The sequence below is a fragment of the Carettochelys insculpta genome, chromosome 24, assembly GCF_033958435.1.
Source record: "Carettochelys insculpta isolate YL-2023 chromosome 24, ASM3395843v1, whole genome shotgun sequence".
NCBI classification, from domain to species: domain Eukaryota; kingdom Metazoa; phylum Chordata; order Testudines; family Carettochelyidae; genus Carettochelys; species Carettochelys insculpta.
In genome coordinates, this window is record NC_134160.1 from 6,401,320 (window position 1) to 6,425,276 (window position 23,957).

The following is a 23,957-nucleotide window of genomic DNA, read 5'->3' on the forward strand; positions in this document are numbered from 1 at the left end:
AATGCCGCTCGGCGGCGGCCTTCGAGGCGGTCGGGCGCTGCGACTACATTTCCCGGCATACCCCGCGCCAAGCGGGTGGGCGACAATGCATTTCCCGGCGTGCAACGCGACAGGAAGGACAACGGGGGGAGGGGGGAGAAGCAAACGGGGGGCGGGGGAGGACAGCAGAGCGAGCTCCGTGCCCCGAGTGGGGGTGGGGTGTGAGCTGTGAGGGAGTCGGGGGGCGCTAGCTGGGGATATGGGGGCACTGCGACGAGGGGGCGGGGGCGGGGGCGCTAGCTGGGGATGTGGGGGGCTGTGAGGAGGAAGGACAGAGGAGGAACTAGCTGGGGCTATGGGGGCAGCTGTGAGCAGAGGGTTAGTGAGAGGCACTAGCTTGGGAGGGAGGTGGGGAAGGGAAGCACTCGGTCGGTGACAGGTAGGGGAGACAGCGTGGCGGGGGGCTCATACCCTAGCCTTACTGCTACAATGACTGACCCCCACATTCTTCCTCTTCCCCCCCACCCCCTCAAAGAAGCAACAGTAGTAAATCTTTTGTTGCCTGAGAGAGTCCAGGGGGGTAGAGGATAGGCAGAAGTTACTCTGCCTGCTATAGAGAGTTTAGTTCAAGCACTTTGAGGTGCACTGCAGGGACAGGGGTAGGGCTAAATTCAAGCAATTGAAAAGAGAAGCAGGCTTGGCCCCATAGCCGTAGTTACTTCCAAAAGAACGTCTGAGTTAAATGAATTGCTGTGAGGCTGTCTTGAGAATAACTGCGCCTGTCCTCCAAACACGTAACTGATACCATTCATTAAGGTGTAAATTATTTTCTTCACAGGGTGGTTCTGCAACAGTTGTAATCTGAATTGTTCACTTGCTCCTCTGAACCAGGTCCATTCCGCAACATACTGCTTTCTCAAGCAACAGTAAACAGGAGGCTAGAGGGTCACATTTTGTCAAGAGAAAGACATTAATCATGATAGAGTAGACACTCACATTTGAGCACCTCAGGAATGTTAGTTTATAACCCTGTAAAACACTTGTGTTTTCAAAGGTTCACAATTGAACTTTGACTTAACACAGCTTTGAAGCTTCACTGGGGGAAAAAAATGCTGGCTTTGACTATCTTTAAGGGAAAGATGACAAAGTGGTCTTTTCCTCCAAAAGCTTATGCTCAAAACTATGTTAGTTTATAAACTGCCACAGGACTTTGTTTTTGAAGATATGGACTAACTGAGCTACCCCTCTGAAAATTGTTTCCTTACCTTCTCAAAGTATTTCTTTTTTGCTGTTCATTAAGCAATACTTATATTTGGTTTCTCACTCCCCCCACCCCCTTATGTATTTCCACATCCAACTATGTGTGTGGGGAACTGGTTACCTCACAACTGAGGTTCCACTGTATGAAGGGTGACAATCGCAACCCCAGCATTTAACTCTAAGGCTGTGTCTACCCTAGCAAATGTTTTTGGGGGGGGGGGGGGGAAATCTCTTTTCCAGAACCACCTCTGGAGCATCTATACACAAAATGCCCTCTTTGGATCTGAAATGAAAGGAATGCAGCACTTTTTCCAGCAGCCCTCTCCCTTGTCCAGATGAGGAAGAACACCTTTTTCTGAAAGATTCTTTTAGGAAAAAGTATATAGATACACCTGCAGCCCTTCTCAAAAGGGGAGTCCTCATGCCAGTAGATTTTTCAATCTCTGGCCTGCTCTTTCAAAAGAGCAGGGGCTACGTGGACACTGTCAAAACAGTAGATCAGTTATTTTATTTGCATTTTTGTATGTACACATGCTCTTGCAAAACAAAATTTTTTGGTGGCTATCTTCCAAAAGAACTGCTTTCAAAAGATAGCTGTACTGTAGCCATAGTAAAATAGCAGCACACATGGGATTAAGGACTGCTGGACTGGTTAACCACTATAAAAATTTCTTCAGTATAATCTACAATACATGCATTGTGGTGTTTAATGAAACTTTGCCCCTGAAAATGAATTAGGTAATTTAACATGTAGTGCATGGTGCAGCAGGGTCTTCTTTCTCTATTGCTACAGGGCTGCCACTATAAACAGTCTGGAATATAGGATGATTAAACTACTAAAAGCAAGTAGTCTTGCTCTAACTGGTCTCCTACAGCTAGGAATGCTGAGGCCTTTAGTTGCAGAACGCAGAGTTTGAAGACTGCTTCAATTAGTACTTGTTCTTCTTGTTATGTTGTTAAAGAATTAAAATAGGCAAAAGATGTTGATCCCATGTAGCAGTAGGTAAGGAGTGGACTGGCACAGCACAAGCTTTCAAGGTTTTTTTTAGACACAAGGACATATGCTTGCCCTGCAAAGCAGCTCTTCACCCTGTTGAACCCTGACATTTCTAAACCATCATCCAAGCTAGTGGAGCTTTCATTGCATTTAGTGATTTTTACTAGCACTACTTCTACCAATACATTGGTGCATATATTCTTTAGTACGAGCATGTTCTGTTCATCTGTGAGCCACCAGCTACTAGGATCGCTGTATTTTGACAAACTAAAAATAATCCAGACAGATTGAGCACAAAGAATAGCTTTGGGACAGACTTTATTTTGCATCTTGTATCTATTACAGTGTTGGAAACACATACTTTCAACTCTGAATGTGCAGAGATATCTAATCTGTACACATCATGCTAGGCACAAGAATGTATTCTCACAAGGCCTATCAACCAACCATGGTATCTCTATATTGTACCTCTAAAAGGACCACACATTGGAAAAATAGCCAAGATGGTTTGATTTTTATGAAGTATTTTAAAAAAATAGGTTGAATCATACTTGGCTGCTGCTGTGGTTACAAACTCTTGAATTAGATAAACTAAAACCACCACATACTATTCTTCTCATTTGTGCCATGCTCGCTCATGGTTTCATAGCAACCCATTCAAGAGCTGATTAAAAAGGTGAGAGGGGGAATTTAAGTACACAGTACCAGTTCCACACCAAGGATTTGGCTTCATATAGGCTAGTGCTTTAAGCTCTGTTACTGCAGCAGAATAAGCCGTTTAAATGTCATCCCTATGGCCTAAGAAGTTGTTTTTGTTGCTGTTTGGTTTTTTGTTTTTGAAGAAACAAAAGATATTTTAAGTTTCTGGGTTCCTGAATTGTTCCATGAGGGATCCAGAGCAGAGAAGGAAAGTTTCCAAAATCGTAGTCACTCCTCTGTAGTCTCCTCTCACTAATTACCATAGTAAATGTTCAGACTACATTTGTCCCCGTAATGAATTTTAAAATCCTGGTCAGTCATGACATTAGTTCCAGAAGGTCAGCTCTTAAAAATACTTCATTGGATTATTTTAGGGTTTGCATAGCCTGGTGCTGGTAAAAGGCTTATTTTCACAGGAGTTTACCTTTCTTTCTTTTAGTCTCTTACAGATGTGGTGAAATAGCAAGCAGGAGTCCAGGTTTACTACAGAAGAGAGATCTGCACCTCCAAGGAAAGGAAAAGGAGTCAGGTGAAGACCTCTACCTCCTTTAGAGCTCTTCTGAAGTCATGTCAGTTCTGTTGCAGAGACAGCTGTTTTATGATCTGAATACAAGTGCTTCTCCATATTGTATAAGACACCAAGCACAGGTCAGATCTTAAACTGAAAAATTATATATCTACCTCCCACAGTCAAGTTCACACAACAGAGAGCTTATTTGTGGTGGTAGATCAACTGAACTAGTTTAAGCTCCACACAGTAAAAGGATGAAACCATGGGCCCTAACTGAAGTGATAAAATATAAAACATTAATGCAGGGCCAAAGGAGAAGGTTGTTCAGTCAAAAGTTCTAGTTTAATTCCACTGCTCTTTAACCAATGGAGATACGAGAAACCTGGGATGCTTTGCCCTAAACTGGATTCTCATGAATCATTTTAAAAGGATCACTCTGGTTTAAACCAGCTAACTCTAACCCCCACCATTGCCTTGACTTGGAGACATCTGCCACACTAGTTCGAAGCAAGTTTAGTTTTTGGAATGAGATGGCTGTCAGGAATTCAAACTCAGCCCAATGCTACACTATAGCATGGCATGCAGGCCGCATTGTCACACTTCCAATTGCATTAGCAAAAGAGGAGGAGATTAAGTCTATACTTAAGATTCCAAGCCACTGAAAAAAAGGGTCCTCACATTTACTGTATGACAAGGATAGAATCACACAGTTTCCTTAGAGCATCACTGCTAATTGCAACAGCTGAAGTCAGTTTGGATTTAGGCCAATTTAACAGCAGAATTTGGAGCAATTTTTAATACTCCTATAAGGCCTTTGCATCAATGTATCTTTCATTTTCTACTAGTGCAGTCTTCTAATCTCCTTACACACTGATTCAGACACTACCATAGCAGAAGCTTTACTGCACTCTTTAAAGAATGATAACTGGACTGCTGGATTGTCAGAACATGCCAAGACAGCTGCTGAGAGAAGAGGCTGAGCTACTTAATGCAGTACAAAATTGAAGAGGCTGGTTTAGGAATAAAAACCCAAGAGAGTTTTGAGTTAGGATATGTGCAGGAGAGATCAAACATAAAACTGAGGCAATAGATCCAGTGTAACTGCACAGATCAAACTTCAGCTAAATACTTGGAGATTTCTGTTGTATCAGTTCTCTAGTATATAATCAGGGCAGGTAACACTCAAAACACTGGCAGTTAACTGATGTGATTGCATGCTTGCTTGAGGATCCTTCCTCAAAATTATCCCCGACATCTTCTGTGCTGATATTGCTTTATCTCTGGTTTATAGTGGTATTGCTCTAGGTAACAAAAAGAGAAACTGCCAATAGTCAGAAGTCCTCACAAAACACAGAGAATGGTAAAGCTACAGTTTGTATAGCCAGCATCCACTGGTTATGCCATATGAGGAACATGCTAGCAGCTCACACACAGTTACTGAGAAATGTAGTATTTAGGAAGTAAAACAGCCTCCAAAGTGTTTTGGAAGTACTGTCGATAAATACAGGAAAAATACACCAGACCTAGGAGGTTTAAGAGCTTCAAATCTATGGGCACAAAAGTATCTGATGTTAATTGAATGGGTTGGCATGGTTTGTAGTGTAACTACTCCATCCAGTGGAATACTGACAAAGGCCACACACTGTCTAAACAAAAACAGTAATAGTCAAAATAAAAGTAGACCTGTAAGGAGAATGCCTAAATTTCAACATCTCTTGTAGATCTACATGGCACTTGTGAACACTGAGAAAAATAGAAGTACCTTACATGTCTGGGGGCAGGGGAAGAGAAAGAGCGATAATAGGTATTTTAAAAGCCAAGTGGACCACCCCAGAACAGCATTTGTGGAGGCTTTGAGAACAGCTTACCTATAGACATTTAGTATAAATTCAACAAAGTTGGCATCAGATTCTTCTGCACTTTGCAAGAACAGCTATCCAAAAGTCCAACTTGTTCCCTTAATACCAGTCAGAGTTCCAAATCAGAAGACTGTCTGAAGTGATGCACACTTCTCCCAAGATTTGATCATGTTGGAGTGGGTCGGGGAAGAAGGTATGCATGGATTTTTGGTAAACCAATTATTCACCATTTTCTATAAAAGCTATCAAGCTAATACAATACCTCAATAGGTAGCTTGAGCCTGAATATTAGTGTCTCTTGTTAGTAAGAGATGGTTTCAGTTGTAATTTGGACAACAGTTTACTACCTTGCGTAGAAGAGGTTCTTGCTTTCAAGTACAAAAACAAGCTTCCTTACAACAGGATGCCAGAGCCAGGCCAAACCAAGGGCGGGGGGCGGAGGTCATCCTGACTACCTCTGTAGCATTTTCCACAAGTTTATCATCATTCCATTTCATTCCACTTCAATCTTTGCACCTGAAATAAACAAGACTCCCACTTAAAAAAAAAAAATGGAACTTGCAAAGCAGATCCAAATGCGTCTTCATACTGCAATAAATGGAAGACATTCCAATGCAGAGAAGAACTCCATTTCTTTTACATGCTCCTGAGGTAATGCATAGAAATAGTAAAACCTTGGGTTTTGCAAGTGATTCTCATCACAAGACAGAAGGCGGATGAATCAGGATCTTACCTCCGTGGCTTTGCATTTCCATTGCAAAAAAGTAACCAAAACTAGGTATTTGGCTCTATTCTGGAGTGAAGATAGCACACCCTTCCAGATCTCATATAGTACTCTAGTTCCTGCAACACTGCAGATGGCTGACTGATGCAACAGCAGTTCCATGCATGTCTCCAACATCATAGTTTCACAGGTGGCGCTAAAACATCTGTAAGGCCTTCCACAAAGAACTGGTCTATGGAAGGGACATTTACTCTTCAAAAGGGGAAAGGAAAAAACAAAAGATTAAGCTTGATGGGAGAGAGAACTGAGGAGAAGGAAAACAGGAGAAAACCAGAGTGGGACTTTCTTCAGTTGTGTTCTAAAGTTCTTGCCTTCCCTTGGCTGTAGATCCAATTTCAAATACAGTACAAATTTCCAGAGAGAAGTAGATTAAAAAGGAGTAGGCACGGAACATGTTTAACTTAATCTTAAAGTAGGTTTTATTGAATGGACAACTGCTCAATTCCATGTCAGAGGACAGATTATGGAATTTCACGGTCTCCATGAAAAGGATATGAATTTTGTTCCGCTAAGCCCTACACTTGCTAACAGTTCCTGTTCAACTAGCTGTTTTATACCGATAAACAGCTTGATTCTGCAGACTTACCCCACCCTCCAGCTTTCAGTAGCATGGCTACCATATCCAGTGATTGCATTCAGCCCTGAAGATCTCCCCTCAACGGCCATGCAAGAGAACAATCCTTTTTATTCACCTATGTTCTCTTCCTAGTTGCCATGGAGTGTCTTTACCTCAATTCAGGGCATGCATTTTTTAGTTTCAATGATCCCTACACAAAGCAGTTTGCTGCAGCATCTAAATCTCTTCCAAACCCACCACTGGATTATTTGCAGACACAGGAAGCATGCGAGAAAGCTGTCAGTGCTGTAAGTGAGCTTTAGGGTACGTCCTAGATTCCAAAGCACTGTATGCATGCTCATGGGAAACCCCTCACCTGATGCCAGTGCTGAAAAGCCCACAAGGAGAAGGAGCAGCAAAAACTCCTCATTACACACACCAAAAAAGAGTTAAAGAACATCCATGGTCTGCAAGTTTCACTTACCTCTCAGTTGTTCAAGGGTATTTTTGATGGGGGGGTGGGGGGTGGAACCAAGACAAGCAAAACTATTGAATGAGAGATTGGACCAGTTAGATTGTAATCAGGGTGAACCATTCCTGAATCCAGAAATGGAGTCTGCCATCACAAGGATGGTATTTGAGATCCATCATTCAGCTTAAGGCTTGAATTTGAACATACATCCAGATCTTATGCAGTTAATGAAAGACAGAAATAAAGATCCATTAGAAGATTTCAGTTTGCATCCTCTCCTTTAAACAGGCTCCCTCAACATATAGAACAATTAATCTGTCTTTCATAAAAGCCTCAGTAGAAGAGATTTCTCAGCAGCTAACCCAAGCTTTAGAGAATGAAAAAAAAAAAAAAAAAAAAAAAGATTTCTCCCTGCCTTTTTTTTTTTTTTAAGAGAAAAAAAGACAGGAGGGGATGCATGCTAGTCAGAATGCAAGAGGCTTGTCCAGTTACTTTAAAAATGCATTAAGGTTTGTGAATACAATATTCAGTTTAATTCTTCACAGATAAAATGAAGGTTCCAATTTTTGTGTGCTTGCTAGGAGTGCAAGCTCCCAGATAGGCTTCTGTAGGTCCTGCCGTGCCAAACCACTCCAGCATACCATGGCTAAGCTTTCACATGTGCTCCGCAAAGCTATATCTAATGTTATATAATGCGCCCCAAACTTGTACTGCAGCAAGTGGTAAAGGAACTTTACACATTTAAAGATCACTCTAGCCACAGCCAGCCAGTCAAATGCACAGATGTCGTTTATTTTTTTTCTCAACGTGAAGGACTCGTGAAATTGGATTTGTTGATTTCATACAACTGGCACCAAGCTTTGCTTCTTACCCTCTTGAAATTCCCAGTTCCAAAGGCTTCAAAATTTGCACTTGCTTTGGTCAGCAAAAACGGAGAGGATGCACGCGATGACTATTAGACACCTCAGTGAATCCTATTTACCCCTCCCTTCCCTCAACTCCCAAAATTGTTTGTGTTCTCCATTGCCTACTGTGTTTTATAATCACTCTTGGCTAAGTAAACTCAATCTGGAAAAGGAGTTTAAGACAAAAAAATATCGATGTTTGCTTGTACAGTACGTGAGTAAACAGAGGAAAAAAAGCAGGACAACCAGTGAGTGTTCATAGACCATCATTTCCAGGTGTACCCGCCTCACAGTATTCTATTTACATAAATTACAGAAATTTCATATATATTTTTCTCTGAAGCCCAATTAGACAAATATCTACCTATATATAATATATAAAAAATACAGAGCTTTGACTCTTCCTTTTGAAGTAAAATGTACATGATCCAACTGTGAGCAGAAAGTAATCCTGAAAACTCAGGCCTTTTTCTACTGGAGTTAACACCGCACACAATGCTCCTGTCAAGTGTAGCTATGCCTCCTTCCTCCCCACCCCATATAATAGACAATCTGCCCCACCCCATCCATTCAGAAAAAAATCCCAAATCTTAATAAATGTTTTCATGAGAAAATTTTTCAAGTAAAGATGAAGATGGGTTGCACCATTTCAACAGTTCTGTGACTTCAATCAGTAGCAATGCAAGTGAAGCCCGTGCAATGACAGCTGTGCTTCCTCATTTGGGTGGTCTTCGAAAAATCTCCCCCACTTCTTCACAATTACCATCTTTGGGGTTTTGTTGCCTTTTTTTAAATACCAATAACAGTTCTTCAAAAAAAAATAAAAAATATTTTTAAACAAAGGGAAAAAATCCTTCCCCAGGAAAAGTCTTCCTACTTCTCCTTTGTCCATTTACAGTATGTTTCAAGGGGAACTTGGCCCATGTCCAATGGCGCGGTCCATTGAAGGAGAGCTACAGAAAGGTGAGGGGCTAAACTTTGCTCTTGGCAGTTTAGAGTCTTTAACAAAAAAGAGGAAGATGTGCAAAAAAAATTAAACAGATCAACCCTAGCTTCCAGGATTAATGTTGTCAGAGAGCAGAATGCTTAACTTTTGATTTGTGTTTTTCCCCCCACCCCACCCCTGAAATTTCATTTAAGTACCCGAGGTAACAAATGGACACAATGTTTGGGAAAGACCACCACAAAATTAAAACAAGAGGTGCAATTTGTTACCTCTGTGTCCTTCCTCCACCTTGGTGCCTGCTTTAAAGACATGTATGCAGCAGCAAAAATAACTGTAAAAAATAAAATCCTCTTCTTTCCATGAGAGCAAAGCATTGCTTCTAGCTGTGCTAGAAGGAGGAATCATTTCCTAATGGGTGGTGTGGTGTTTGCGCCTTCCATTTGTAAGAAGAGGGAAATGAGACTATAACGCTGGCTGCTCCCAGTTGATTTCTGGCGAGTTGGTGGTGTTCTCCCTCTTCTGAATGCATTATAGCTGGAAGCCTTCCATAGGGGCCTCAGGCTGCTGGAAGATGAATTGCTGCTGGTTCTCATCTACCTGGGGAGCCAGGGTAGAGTCATCATCCTCTACTCCAAAGTAGTGCTCAATCAAATCAAAGGCCTTCTGGTATATTTCCTGGTTCTCGTGGCTCTGCAGGAATTCTATCTTATCTAAGCCTTAAGGGGGAAAAGAAGAAGAGAAATGGAATGTGGCAGGACTGATCTGAACATCCATACTATTCCCTGTCTCCTTATCCATCTTTCACCCTTTCAGCTGTTTGGATGGTACTCAAACCACTATTTATTCAGTTTGCATTTTGCCTACCACACCTTTGGGCCCTGTAAAGAGAGAGTGCTTTTATGCAAGTGTCTTGTTGTTAACTGAAAGAATTATGGAATTGTCATTCATCTTCCTGAAGGGAAGCCTTAATGCTGGTCAATTATGTTAATTTGTTAGAGCCCCAATTGTATCTTGAAGTTGCCTTTAGCATCTTGGACTCCTTGGACCAGGTATCTCTTGCATCCATTTTGCACTTCTTTTTCTGATACTCATCCTAGCTTGCATAATCTCAGAAGATGACAAGCCACAAAGGGTGTGTTTAAGCAGATTAAGTACTGTGGTAAACTGTCATTAATTCAGAACTTGTAGCATCCCTCATCTCATATACAAGGTTTGCATGGCCCAATCCTTTCAGCAACAGAAAGCTTAAGCTGCCTCTGACACATTGCTCCCAGTAAGAAGTAATGCAGCAGGTCACAGCAGCAGGCTGGTAAGAGCCACTTACCATAGGCTTCCTCAATGAGGCTGCAGTAGGGGTTGATACCCGTGCCAGTTTGCTTGGCCTCCTGCTCACCAAGCCGCAGAATATTCTCTAGGCCATTCAGGGCCACCTGAACAATCTTGGAGTCCATGACAGTCAGCAGGTCACACAGAGGTTTAATACAGCCTAGATTTACTAAGTACCTGGAAAAAGACGACAGAGAAGATAACTTTCCTTCTCAGTAAACTGAATGTTTTTGTAGTATTGTGGTATGCATTTAGGGATGCAATCAGAATTAAAAGGAAACTTGTATTTTGAACTACTGCCTAATATATAATATCTTTTTCACATTAGCTCGTGAAGCTGTGCGTTTAAACTAGACCCTAACAACTAGGGCTCTTATTTACAATATATTAGCACTGAACTCCCATTGAAGTCAGAATCCACATCTATTAAAAAACTTTGTATTCAGGCAAGTTCAGATGTTCTTTACACCCCTATGAACCATTTAAATCCCAACAGAAGTTTTCATTGGAATTAAGACAACATTAATATGTTCCCATTAGCCTTAATTCTGTCACATATTTTTAAATTATTTAGGCTATCATTAGCCAGGTATTTATTACTCTGATACTTTGAAAGATTAATACCCCATATCTGTTAAATTTAGACAAAAAGTTAAACACCACTTACAGAGAGTACATTTTTCCCCCAGTATAAAGCATGCAGTACTAGCAAAAAGTTAAAGGAGCAACTGTAATGCTGCTGCTTTTATTAGACAACTGTTACAGAATTTTGAAACCAGAGAAGTGTGTTTTGAATGAAGCAGAACAAAAATTGTTTTAGCCCAAGAGCAAGGACTGATGGATTAGGAAATTAAAGATCAAATTAAATCAGACAATGTGGGCAAGTCAGGTGTCTGATGCAGATGACACTTCTGGATTTAGACTGTATGGCTAAAGTGCATCCTTTGTATGGCAATGTGATTTTATATAACTACTGTTTATACTTTTCTTGAAGTGTTTTCCTGATATAAAATGAAAAACACTGCACTATGATACAGCTCAAACATTGAGCAATGGCTCCTTTTTCTCAACAGCTACAGTTTGAAACTGTATCTAAATTCTTGAGTCCAAACAAGGGCTTACAATCCATTTGCTTCAAGACAAAAGTCAACCAACAATTGGTGCTAGGAAAGAATTTTCTCCACAATGTTAATTTTTGTGCTGCCTTCTTCTGAATCATGTGGTCAGAAGTGAGATACCCAATTAGACCATTCATTAGAGTGTGTAGGAAGGCTTAGCCATGCAACTGCTAGGAAAATTGATGGGAGTCACAAATCTATAAAAACCCATCACTCTGAAAATGCACATCTTGAATGCTTGCCACTGCAGACCCTATTGTTTTACCCAACTGTATCCTGTAACACTTTGGTGCATTTCAGGCAGGTCTGCTACATAGTCAGAATATCTTACTAACATGTCATCTCAACAGCGACTACAGAGGCAGCACCAGTAGGTTATCCCTATTTGAATCACCTTGCTGTAGAAATACATTCTCTTCAGTGAGAAAATTAGAGCCTCGCAAAAACTATAAATACATGCTGGACCTTTGAACACATCTTGGAACTTCTCTCAAAGCCAAGGCAGCCAGAGGAGTTGATGGATAGCCACAATGGCTGATGGCAAACTGTTTGTACAAAGTTGCTATTGCTTCATGGGGTCAGAGACAAAGGAAAAATAAAGACAACCTCTCCTAGTACCTGATCTGCTCTGGGGTCCCGCCTGATGTTGCGTTTGTGATGGCCCAGGCTGCCTCTTTCCTTGTGCGGAATTCTGCTTTCTGTAAGATTTCTATCAGCACTGGGAAAATGTTGGCATCTATGACTGCCTGAGGGAAGAAGAGAGAAGCAATGTTTAGAACTGACCAGGTGACTCCTGAAAAGCCAGCAGACTCCAGGAACAGAAGTCTACAATTTTTTCAGTGATCCCCATGTGCATTCCTAACATGTCCAGTAAGCCCAAAGTTTACTGTTGAATAACTTCATCTCCTGTTATTGCACTAAGATCACTGGTGATCTCTGGTCACACTTTGGACATAGGCCCTTAGAAAGGATGATTAAAACTGAATGCTGTACTGCCTTTGAAAGGCATTATTCTAGGTTTACATCTGAACTTTGCAGCTACAATAAAGAAACATTAATCCCCACCTTCCCATGCTCAGCAATTAGACATTTAGAGCTTGCTTCAAAGCAGCTTCCATCTGGTGGCACAGTCAGTGTCACTCAGACATCTAACCACCACTGCGGGTACAACAAAGTAGAACTGTGACACTAATTGTGCCTGCAAATAACCAGAGAAGGGAAGTCGAGATTTAGGCCTTTAAACACCAAGAAACACATAAGATTTGTTTTGATGGCTCCATAGAGCCAAGAATGCTGAAGATAGACATGGGGAGGTTTCTGGAAGCCATACCTGTATCTGAGCCCTATTTCCAGCTGTGATATTAGAAATTGTCCAGCAAGCTTCTTTCCGGATGGACTCTTTGGGGCTGCTTAATAAATGAAGCAGGCAAGGCAGAGCTGAACAGTTTAGGATCACCTGAAGAGAAGCATGTAAGTTAGAATGAGGACACCATTTGCCATCGTCCAATTCGTATAGTAGATCCCATCAGCATTTCCACTGGATCCTTAGGGGGAAGAATATTTAATTCAACATTTTTCAGAAACTTCTGCCACTGAGTCAGGTGTTCCTTCAGACAGTAGTAAGAAGAGAATCTCTTTCCTACTCCAGAAAACACAAAAATTCTTCAGAATTTCCCAGATCTTAACAAGTGGGTCTGTCCCACAAAAAACCACCACCTAATAAATGATGTTAGTCTTTAAGAGCTACAGGACTTTTTGTTTTGTGAAAGTACAGACTAAACACGGCTGCGCCTCTGTCACTATCCCAGAGAGGCATCCTTAAGAGCCAACCTCCCCAATCCAAAATGTGCTTTGAGGAATGCACTATTTGGTATGCAGGAGGCAGATGGAAGACAAGCTTCCCTGTGCTACACCTTGATTCTCATCTCCTGTTGTAGCAGAGGTCAAGGAGGGGGCAAAATGTGAAATCCCTCATTTCCGTTGTCAATGGCTAGAGTTCTGAGACTTGCTTCCCTACACAAAACTTTGGTTATAATGAGATGTTTGCATACATGTATTTTTCAGTAGAACCAATACCGAGAAGGGATTTTTGTTACAACTCAGTTCATCTTATGAATAACCCTACAGAGGTTGAGCCCTTCTTGCTTTCATTAAGGAGTGGCTGGTCTGATACAGATTTCGTCACCCAATGGAAAACCTAGAAATTCAAGTGCAGATCTGTCACAAAAACTAACTCTTCTTAGCAATGATCCAGGTTTTTATCTGCCACATTTTAAATGCTCCCTCCTGCTCAAACTCTGAATTGGAAAGACCCAGGTCACATCCCACTCACCTGGGTCTGGATATCATCACCTGTCACAATGTTGCCTACAGCTCGCAAAGCTGGGGAAGCCACTTTATAATCATTGTGCCTGTAAGAAAGAAAAAGGAATGACATCATTCCAAAGACATCAAGTCCTTTCCAACAGAATTCTTCCATCATCAACCCCATTTAGTTAAAATCCCACTCTCGGAAGCATACAACAAAAAGTTTATCCAACCCAAATAAAATCCTTGCTCTTCCAGTGACTGTCACTATAAGATTATTTATCCTCTTACAATAGTAGGTTTATCATGGATCACTTTTTTCCACCTTCAGAATCACACCTAATTTTAGTTTTTCCTTGTCCCTCCTCACTGTAGAGGCATCCAGCTAACAGTAACAGGAACACTCCTGAAAATCCATTTATTTTGCAAATGCTGAAGTTGCCGTGCAAATGAAACCCATAAGACTGAGAGACAATACATGAACTCAGATCTAAATAGAGCACTGAGGCCACAGTTTAAATGGATAAATAAGTGTCAACAAAAGACCAGTATATGGAGGGATGTGCTATACTTATTCTGTTATGCTTATTTTTCTACTATTGCAATAAAAGCTAACAAAAAGATTACTTTATGTTTTAAAACTTACTTATGGAAGCTTAGAGGAGCACAGAGAGTGTACTATGTTAGAATCATAGAATACTAGAACTGGAAGGAACTTCAAGGAGGTCATTGAGTCCAGTCCCTTGCACTCATGGCAAGACTAAGCACTATCTAGATTATCCCTGACAGTTGTTTATCTAACCTGTTCTTAAAATATCTCCAATGATAGAGATTCTACATCCTCCCCAGGCAATTTATTCCAGTGCTTAACTGCCCTGACAGTTAGGAGTTAATTTTTCACAATGTCCAACCTAGATCTCCCTTGCTGCAATTTAAGCCCATCGTTTCTGGTCTTATCCTCTCAGAGATTAAGGAGAATAATTCTTCTCCCTGGTCTGTGTAGTACTCTTTTAGATACTTGAAAGCTGTTATGTCCCCTCTCAGTCTTCTCTTTTCTGAAGCAAATAAGCCTAATTCTTTCAATCTTCCCTCAAAAGGTCATGTTTTCTAGACCTTTAATTGACTGCTGTTGCTCTTCTCTGGACCTTCTACAAATTTGTCCACATGTTGCCTGAAATGTAGTGCCCAGAACTGGACACAATACTGCAGCTGAGGCCTACTCAGTGCAGAGTAGAGTGGAATAATTTTTCTTCTTAGGTCTTGCATACAACACTCTTGTTAATGCATCAATACCCCGTCCTTTGTCCATTCATTAGCTAGACTAGCTCTCACAACCCGCATTGTCTTTAGGTTACATGAACTTTCTAGCATAAGGCACTATAAAACTTCCCAGTATTATGCAGAAATTCCCCTCCCTGTCCCAACAGACCAATACACAAGTCAGATATTCCCACATACTCAAGGATCCTTAAAAAGGAGAGAGGCCATCTAACAAGGAGCCTGAGCTTTCTGCCCCTCGAGCACCAGTTGGAAATTAGTGCTGTGGCGAGCTTTACCTTGATAAGCAAAGGGTTAACGAGACAAACCCACAGTCACATGGGCTGCTGAGTCCAAGGTCTTCCCCTCTTATTCAGGGCAACACACTTACATTAACAGCTCCACCAGTCGCCGACACACCCCGGAGTCTATTACTGCTTGTATTTTCTCATTGGGGCCATCTGATAGGTAGGAGAGTGCCCAGCAGGCATCAGCCAGCAAGTCAGAGTCACTGCTGAATAATAATCGGGACAACACCGGCAAGCATGGAGACACCTACAACAAGAATCACCGCCAACCCCCAACCCAGAAAGAGAGTTTAGAAAAGGTTCCTTGACAAAAGGTAAGTGAGCTTTGTGTGCAACCACTTCCTGCCCATGCTGAAGGGAGGCTGTGCACCATCCTTTGGTTGGGTGGAGTTCTCACCCGGATTTCTAAACCCACCACAATATAGGACTAAGGAACCGTTTTCACGTAGCATCAGAAACTAAAGTTTCCATTAGCACATTTGATAGGTAGGACTTTACATAGGAACTTATGTACATTGTTTGCTACATTGTCAAAGTATTGAGAGATGTTGCTGTAACAGTGGTAGTTTTGGATATCCAGCTTCTTACATATGGAAGGAAATAGCGAGAGGCAGCAGACACCAACAGGCGCTGGGCCCACGGTTATTGATGATGATTATGACCTTCCTACATAGTTCACGTACCTTGTCGTAAAGGAGATTCAAGTTATAACATGGCCCAAACCCAACAACCAGCGATAAAAACTTTTTAGCTCTGTTTATAAAACGAGCAATTGCTGAACCGTCTGCAGCTTGGAGAACAAGCTCATGTAAGAGCACCTCATTTCCAGCCCCTTTGGCAACCCTGAACAGCCAGTACAGTTGACAGATCAGGTAAAGTGGGATGGCTGTAACTTAAGGAAGGACACGCAGCCTTACACAAGCTTCGAATTATCGATACTGCAGCTTCTGCAGCTTTGTCAAGGGAGTTGTCAGGTAACAGACCTTAACACTGTGTGTGTAACAATCAAAATATGGAGCTAAGATCCTTGAGACCTGCTTAATGGTCATACTACTACTGACCATCTCTTTCAGGGGTAGAGAGAGAGAGAGAGAGAGAGAAGGCCTTCAGAAGTAATTCTGTTAGGAAAGATTTCTAGATCTTGAAAAAAAGTCTTTAAAGAGCTACTGGACTAACAAAATTTATTAGGTGATGACCATTCGTGGGACAGACCCACTTCAGATCATAGCCATACCCTAAAATATTGAGTCTGTTCTGGTATGGCTATGATCTAAAGAAGTGGGTCTGTCCCACAAAAGCTCATCACCTAATAAGTTATTTTGTTAGTCTTTAAAGAGCTACTAGACTGCTTTTTTGTTTTGATAGCATATGGACTACCACAGGTTTCTCTCTGTTACTATATTTTGAAGTTTGATTTGTTACGATTTGGAATAGATGCCGAAAAGTTTTGAGTTCTCTACCAAAGCAAATGGAGTCACAGCCTGAATGGCCTAGACTCTGAGATCCCAGACAGGGAACTGCTAAGGAGCCAAGGCATGGGAAAAGATAGCAGGAAACAGGCAGATTACCAAAGATGTCTTGCAGCCCTGGTCCCGTTGGACCACTGCTTTATTCCCAAGAGAACATCACTAAAGTTTAGCCACCTCTATCAAATGGCTGATCCTGGGCTAAACGCCCACATGTACTTAGGTGGAATGTTTCTCTATAGATGAAAGACCTCAGGCTATTGAGAGGGTTCCAGCTCTAACCACCTTTGATTCCATTAACAGAAAAGGAGTCATTCCTCACCTTGTCAAATTCGGGTGGTGGATTCTTCCCTCTGCACAAGTTTGACAAGGCCCAGACAGCATTTCGAGTCATTGTCAACCTGGTAGACTTGGTGAGGAGCCTAAAGAGAGAGCCACCAACCATTATCCTCCTAGGTTAAGTCAGCCTCAGTTGCCTTAACCAGCATATGGTTCAAAATGAAGAAATGCAGAAAGAGGCCAAGTGGTTAGAGAGAGGTTTATTTGCAGACTAAGCTGACTCCAAACCACCCCCCCCACACTGTTAAGTAGGTTCTATTCACCCATCTTGAGCACCAATATACTCTGCTTTAGTATATTGGGGCTTTAAAACTGTGTTGTCAAGCATTCATGGCTACTCACAGTAACAAGGGAGGAAGAATAGAGCAGTTAAGGACATAATCTCTACACACAGAGCTGTCTCCAGCGATGTTTCCCAGCGCCCAGACAGCCTAGAAGGAAAGAGCAACCGATTTAGCATATGCATCACCTCTGAACAAAGGAAGAATGGAGCACTGTCCTGGGAAAATGCTTCTAGGACTCAAAGTAACTAGGCCAAACTGACAGGAGTTCCAGCTCTGGAGCTAGCTTGCCAAACTCCTTCATACACATTAAATAAATGCTTAGTTGAAATCCACCGAGTACGACGTAGCCCTATCCCCCTGAAAACAGTGAACCATACCTGTTCTTGGACATCCTCAAAGTCAGAGTTTAACAGTTCTATGAAGATAGGAACTGCTCCAGCCTCAATGACTATTTTTGTTTGTTGGGAGGTTCCTGATGCAATATTTGTCAAAGCCCACGCGGCTTCAAACTGAAACAAGCAGATCAGTAACAAGTTAGAGAAGAACTGCACAATTCCATAAACCCAACACTTCCATAAACCCAACACCAATATCTACTATTGATTCTCCCCATCTTCCTTTCATCTAGTGTGTCACACCTAGAGGTGGGTGGGTTGTTTTACAAGCCAAAAAGTCTTCATAATCTGGCTAGATAACTGCTCACCAAGTTTGCTAGTTTCTGGCACAATGGATGGTAGTACCAAAAAAGGCTGTAGATTTCCCTAGGATGTAGTGGATTTGGGATTACCTCAGGTAGACCCACGTACAGACTTGAAACAAAAGGGAATATCACTTTACAGATCTCCAACACTGAAAAACTGAAGCAGCTACAAACATTTGTCTCCTCTCCACCAAGACTGCAGCTCTTCTCAGCCTGGATTAACAAGGCTGTAGCTTACTTCTGTTTTCAACCATCAGGCCAGGAAGCACAACCTCAGCTATACCACACCAAAAGCCTCGAGACCATTCTTCACTATGAGGAATGCTTCTCAAGGTGGCCCAGAGAAATCCTCACCAGATCTTTGTGTTAGGTGGGAAGAGAAGAGATTGTTCTACTTGAACAGCAAACTATCCCACTCTACCCCTGGGATACCAGCACATTCACAGCTCTGGGCCCCAGGTGAGGCAGAGCTGCATATATTGCTCTTCACCTCTTTGACGACCTCTGAGTGGCTTTACTGACTCAAGTCCCATTCAATTCTCCCTTGAGACTTATCACTGACTTAAGACCTGCAGGAGGAGTAAAATGATCATCTTAACAGCCAACTGAGCGTGTGGGGAAAGCATATGGGAAAAATCTCTCAGGCTCTGCAATTTGTGGTCTCCAAGATACCACCCAACTCTCAGCTCAGCTCACTGCTTAACTCTGAAGTCTCAGTTTATTTGCGTTCCTTTTATCCACAATATTAAACCTTCATTGTGCTCTCCTTTACCTGTAGTGTGCAATTTTCATTTCTCTTCAAGAATTCAACAAATCTGTCCACCACTCCCTGAGTATTTATCACCTCATCTATTGGAGGATTCGGCTCTGGAAGAATAAGGGAGGGTCACATCTCAGATAGTCGCATTTAAATTTAAATACAGAAGTCCAGTTTATTGCAGTAAGTCACCCATTCCAACTGTTTTAAAGGTAACTAGTCAGAAGAAGGCTCTCTGCAATTCACCCAGCTGTACGTCATTAGACCATTTTTTAAAGGCTAAAAAGCCAATATAAGGCAATTCTAGTGTCAATATGGGTTGTGTGTTCATGACCCACTCCCCCAAGCAGTAACCGATATGGCAGTGAGCATAAAGTTACGTTAGATGGAATTCTTCTGCTCCCAAAACCCCAAGGCATTAATTCTCTGTACAGCACCAAGACTGTGCTAAGTATTTCAGACAGCTAAGACAACCAAGTTGTGCACAAGTGCTTAAGAGCTAGCTTTTACCTTTGGAGAGCAGTTTCCTGAATTTCTGGGTGGTTGCTAGCTGCAGATCAGGGTCCTCTGAGAAAAGCATTTCTACCATCTCTCTTGTGATCACTCCCTCCTAGGGGGGCAGGAAGAGCAAGAAAAAAGCCCTCACATCAGACAGAGCCACAACTCCACACATACGATTGCAGACCTCATATCAGAAAAATTTAGTACCACCTGAATCTTGTGCTCATCCTTTAGACCTGAAAACCAATAGAAGTCAAAACAGTACTACTGTAGAATGTCAAACCCTGGAAGGTTTTCAAAACTCATCCCACCTGCAATATTCTTAGAATGATAGTACACAAGGTTAAAAAGGGCAGTCAAGTGCTAAGGCCTAGTACCTATTAATTTGTAAGGGACTAAAGTTTGTTGATTTTGTGGTCTACAGAATTAGAAGTCTAAGCGAGGAACTAGTTACTCAAAAAGTCTTACCCCAGCTGTGGCAGTGCTGACGTATGAATCCATGAGGAGGCTATCAAACATGGCCGCATCTTCGTTAATAAGTTCCACATTTCTCCTTTTAAATAGCTGAAAGAAATTGCACCCAGAGACTGAGCAATGTGTCACATGAAAATGCCCAACTTAGGGCCATCACGTTCCACAAACGAAACACGTTGCAAGATCGAGTACAACGTATAGGGGAGGCAACAGCTTAAACATAATGGCTTAGCAGCTCTGCAGAATAGTTTGACCTGTGATCCCTTATAAGAGTGGACTGACTCTGACCTGTGATCCCTTATAAGAGTGGACTGACTCTGACCTGTGATCCCTTATAAGAGTGGACTGACTCCTCCTCTTTGTTGTACCCGTGGATTTTGCTGGGATTTTATGGTGTTGACAACTGCAGAGCTTAGTCCAAATTAGTTTAGAAGAGACGGGCCTGGCTGAGAACTAGAGCTGAGGCACATGTAGAGTTGTGTGGGAAGCTTGAAGCATGTGTCAGTCCTACATGTGGCCCTAGCGATCTCGTTTTCGCACACACCAACTACAAGATGACCAAGGACAATGAAAAGCCGCTGCCCATTCATTTTTACTTGTTCTTCCTACTTCAAGAGCAGTCAGTGCCGTTTTTAAGCTGGTCATGAAGTCCTTAGTTTCTCCCTGCCCCCAAAGATCTGAGCTCTAGTAAGCCTTCACATTATCCATGATCACAGAAATGCAAAGAGCATTCCACTATGACATGTGGAGCGCTGCCTTTGTAGCACGTGCAATACCTCTGACTCCCACAGGGAGCAGAAACTCTCCACATAAGCCACATTCTGAACAAGGGTGTAAAGAGAACCAGCAACATTCCACCTGCCTACACTGAAGGAGAAAAAGAAAACTGATCCAGCAACTTTTTATTAGCTGGCCCCTCAAAAGGGGCAACTCTTGGGTAACAAAGCATTTCTGGTTAAGATTCTGAACATTCCCCCTCCACACCAGGTTATCAAAGGGCAGGTTACCTGTTGTTCTCGTTTCTGTTTGCGTAGTTGGATCCCCTCCTCCTCCCTTCTCCGACGCATTTCCTCAGGGTTTAGGGCTTTGTTTTTGTAACTCTTCATTCGATAGTTATCCTTGTCCTTCGCGGGACTTGCCATGGTTTCTATGAAAGGAGAAACCAGAAAAATAGATCGGATTTCACTGCAGTCACATTGCCCTTCTCCTTCAAGGCAACTGGGCACAAGATGTGTGCCATTGCATAGAACAGTTCAATTTAACAATCTCTTCAGGACACAAGACGCAGTTTAGCTATCCCACTTCAGGCTGTCTACACTAGCACACTACGTCAAAGTAGCCTATTTCGAAGTAAGAACACCGAAATAGGCTACTTTGACGCATATTGTCTACACATCCTTCAGGGCTGGTGCCGTCGATGTTCAACATTGAAGTAGTGACGGGGAACGTCGAAAGGAGCGGCCCCAGAAGGAAATGCGGAGCGTCCACACACACACGCGCGCTCCCCGTCAAAATAAGGGGCCAGCAAAGCCTGCGGATGGGGTCACAGGCTGGACTAGTACTTCTGGGGCAACAGCAAGCCACTCCCTTAAAAGGCCCCTCCCAGACACACACACTGCTTCCACAGCACAAGGTCTGCAGAGCCGACAAGCTGCAGACCCCATGCACACAGCATGGACCCCCAGCTGCAGCAGCAGAAGCAGCAGCCAGAAGCCCTGGGCTAAGGGCTGCTGCACACAGCAACCATAGAGCCCCACAGGGGCAGGACAGAGCATCTCTCAACCCCTCAGCTGATGGCCACCATGGAGTACCCCGCTGTTTTGATGTAGCGGGATACGGATTGCCTACACATGCCCTACTTCGACGTTGAACATCAAAGTAGGGCACTATTCCCATCTTGGGATAGGAATAGCGATTTCGACGTCTCACCGCCTAATGTTGATTTCAACATTGAAATAGCACACGGTGCATGTAGACGCGACGCATGCTATTTTGACATTGTACCAGCTACTTCGAAGTAGCTGGCTAGTGTAGACGCACCCAGGGAGTATTACTGACCTACAACTGGTAGGTTATTTTATCAGCATGAGAATGTTCTAAGGAAGATGCTTGTCACAAAAAGAACTACCACTCTGAAAAGCAACCTGGGCTTGTACTCTACTGTTATGAGACAAACTACTCACTAAATTCCCCACTGTCTTCATGGAGACTGAAACTACTCAGTTTAATACTTTAGGCAGTGTCCAGAATTCCTGACCCTTACTACAATCAAATACAAACATTAAAAAAATTCCTCCTCCACAGCAGGCCAACACATCAAGAGTTTGGTGACCAATAACCACAACAGCATGTACTCAAACTAGAGCAACCTGGTAAAGAGAGAGATGGTGTTACACCAGGTGGGCAAGATACTGCCTGGAGGCCAGATCTGACCCATGGACTGCCCCACTGGGACCCTCAGGGCACAGATCAGCCAGCCATTGCTTTAAGTGGCTTCCCACTCCATGAAGCTCATTGCTTCGGACCCAAGTGGGGGCAGTTTGAAAGGGGGAAGATCTGAGCCCTGATCTTGCCCCCTAGCAAAATCTCTCAGCTCTCACTGGATGGTTTCTGGCCAGTAAGAGCTGAGAGGTTTTGCTGGGGGATGGCAGCAGCATGAGTCCATTCCCTTCCCCGCCTGCACATATGGAACAGGAAGCAGCTTTGAGCTATTGGGGCTGCAGCAGGCAGACAGCCTACCTCAGGGTCCTGCAGGGCTGCTATCTGGGAGCCACCTAGGTAAGTGCCTCCTAACCAGAGCCCACCTCTGGCACCCCAGCCCCTCCCTCCACCAGCCTTCTGCCCTCCTCCCCCAGTCTTAATTCCCTCCTACACCCATAACCCTTCCCAGACCCTGCCTCAAGCCCCTACCCCAAATCACAACCCCCCCATCCAAACTTGCTCAGACCCCACACCATATTCTGCACCACAGTACCCTGCCCCGAAGCTCCCTTCTGCACCCGACATCCGAGATCCTGCATCCCCTCAACAAAAAACTGCAACCGTTGACCACTTGCCAAAATCTTTGTAGAGCCCCCCACATCAAAGATTGCCCATCCCTGTGTTACACTGATCTAGGAGCTAAAGATATTTCACTTAGAGACATTTTTAGTTATAAAGTAGGGAGCTGTTGTAATTTATGAAGTTCACACTTCCATAAATTTATCACACCTCACAATCACAACTCCAAAACCCTCAGAGGTGAGCATAAATATGTCTAGACTTCGTTGTCTTCACACAAGGCATAAAATAGTCCAGAAAAAATTCACTTCAAAACAAACCTCAGCCTAATTCCAGGCCCTTAAAAATATTACAAGCATGCAACACATCATCCAGTTTGGAACGGCATGTAGGCCAAGCCTGTCCACAAAGCCAGACTATTTTGACAATGTTCAGCTCTCTGAGCAGCACTGCTAATTATTTGGTCATTTGCTTCACAAGAATATTTTGAACTTTGGTACCTACTCATTCCACTCTAGGTTCACAGAAATAAACACTCTTGTAGTAGGTACAGGGAGAGCAATCAGTGCTATTCAGCTGGAAAAGAGGAACTCAAATGTAAGCGGATGTAAATTTTTCAGTGGTACCCAGTTTATGCAAACATAGTATTGCCTCCACAGCATTAGGAGAGTTTGCTATTCAAATACAGATTTGGTCAAGCGGTGTGTTTAATGTTTCAAACCATGCATTAGCAGGCGTTATTCCCAAGCTGTTCTAAGATGCAATCTACAAGACTCAAACATGCATGGAGAGCTCACACTAAAGTTCAGCTCAAGTCTTGCAACCACCAGCGTTTCCTCTTATTCTTTCCCATACATGGGTGGAATAAACTTTGTGTGCACCAAGGCACGTGCAGATGTGCACCACCAACAGAAACACAAGCTGCCCAGTGTGGGTGGTTGTGGGAGTTCTGCTAATAAGCCAGGTGGCACCTGAATCTCTCCTGGGCAGCTGCTCAAATGCTCAGCTTACAGGATACACCCCCCCTACCCCCACCCTAAAAAGTATATTTAGCTGATCCTATGATTCCTACCTCAGGAATACTCCAGCCACACCCTAGTCTTCTCTAGAGGCTCCCCCTCCTCTTTTATATCCTGAGGAGTTAAAGGCAGA

At 42.9% G+C, this 23,957-nt stretch overlaps 1 protein-coding gene across 2 annotated transcripts in view; it reads right to left on the bottom strand.

The window, feature by feature from the left end:
- Nucleotides 1–2,537: 2,537 nt before the first annotated feature.
- The window catches only part of KPNA6 (karyopherin subunit alpha 6), a 36,826-nt gene continuing 15,406 nt past the window's right edge, over nucleotides 2,538–23,957 (bottom strand). For both annotated transcript variants that reach the window (XM_074976614.1, XM_074976615.1), the window contains 13 exons: nucleotides 20,813–20,952; nucleotides 19,800–19,895; nucleotides 19,341–19,440; nucleotides 18,846–18,940; nucleotides 17,751–17,882; nucleotides 17,432–17,520; nucleotides 17,073–17,172; nucleotides 15,368–15,531; nucleotides 13,745–13,823; nucleotides 12,743–12,868; nucleotides 12,031–12,158; nucleotides 10,293–10,471; nucleotides 2,538–9,684 (listed from right to left, as the gene is read on the bottom strand). In XM_074976614.1, coding sequence (XP_074832715.1) covers nucleotides 9,497–9,684; nucleotides 10,293–10,471; nucleotides 12,031–12,158; nucleotides 12,743–12,868; nucleotides 13,745–13,823; nucleotides 15,368–15,531; nucleotides 17,073–17,172; nucleotides 17,432–17,520; nucleotides 17,751–17,882; nucleotides 18,846–18,940; nucleotides 19,341–19,440; nucleotides 19,800–19,895; nucleotides 20,813–20,952 — 1,616 coding nt within the window. In that variant the 3' untranslated portion in view covers nucleotides 2,538–9,496. The remainder of the gene's footprint in view (nucleotides 9,685–10,292; nucleotides 10,472–12,030; nucleotides 12,159–12,742; nucleotides 12,869–13,744; nucleotides 13,824–15,367; nucleotides 15,532–17,072; nucleotides 17,173–17,431; nucleotides 17,521–17,750; nucleotides 17,883–18,845; nucleotides 18,941–19,340; nucleotides 19,441–19,799; nucleotides 19,896–20,812; nucleotides 20,953–23,957) is intronic.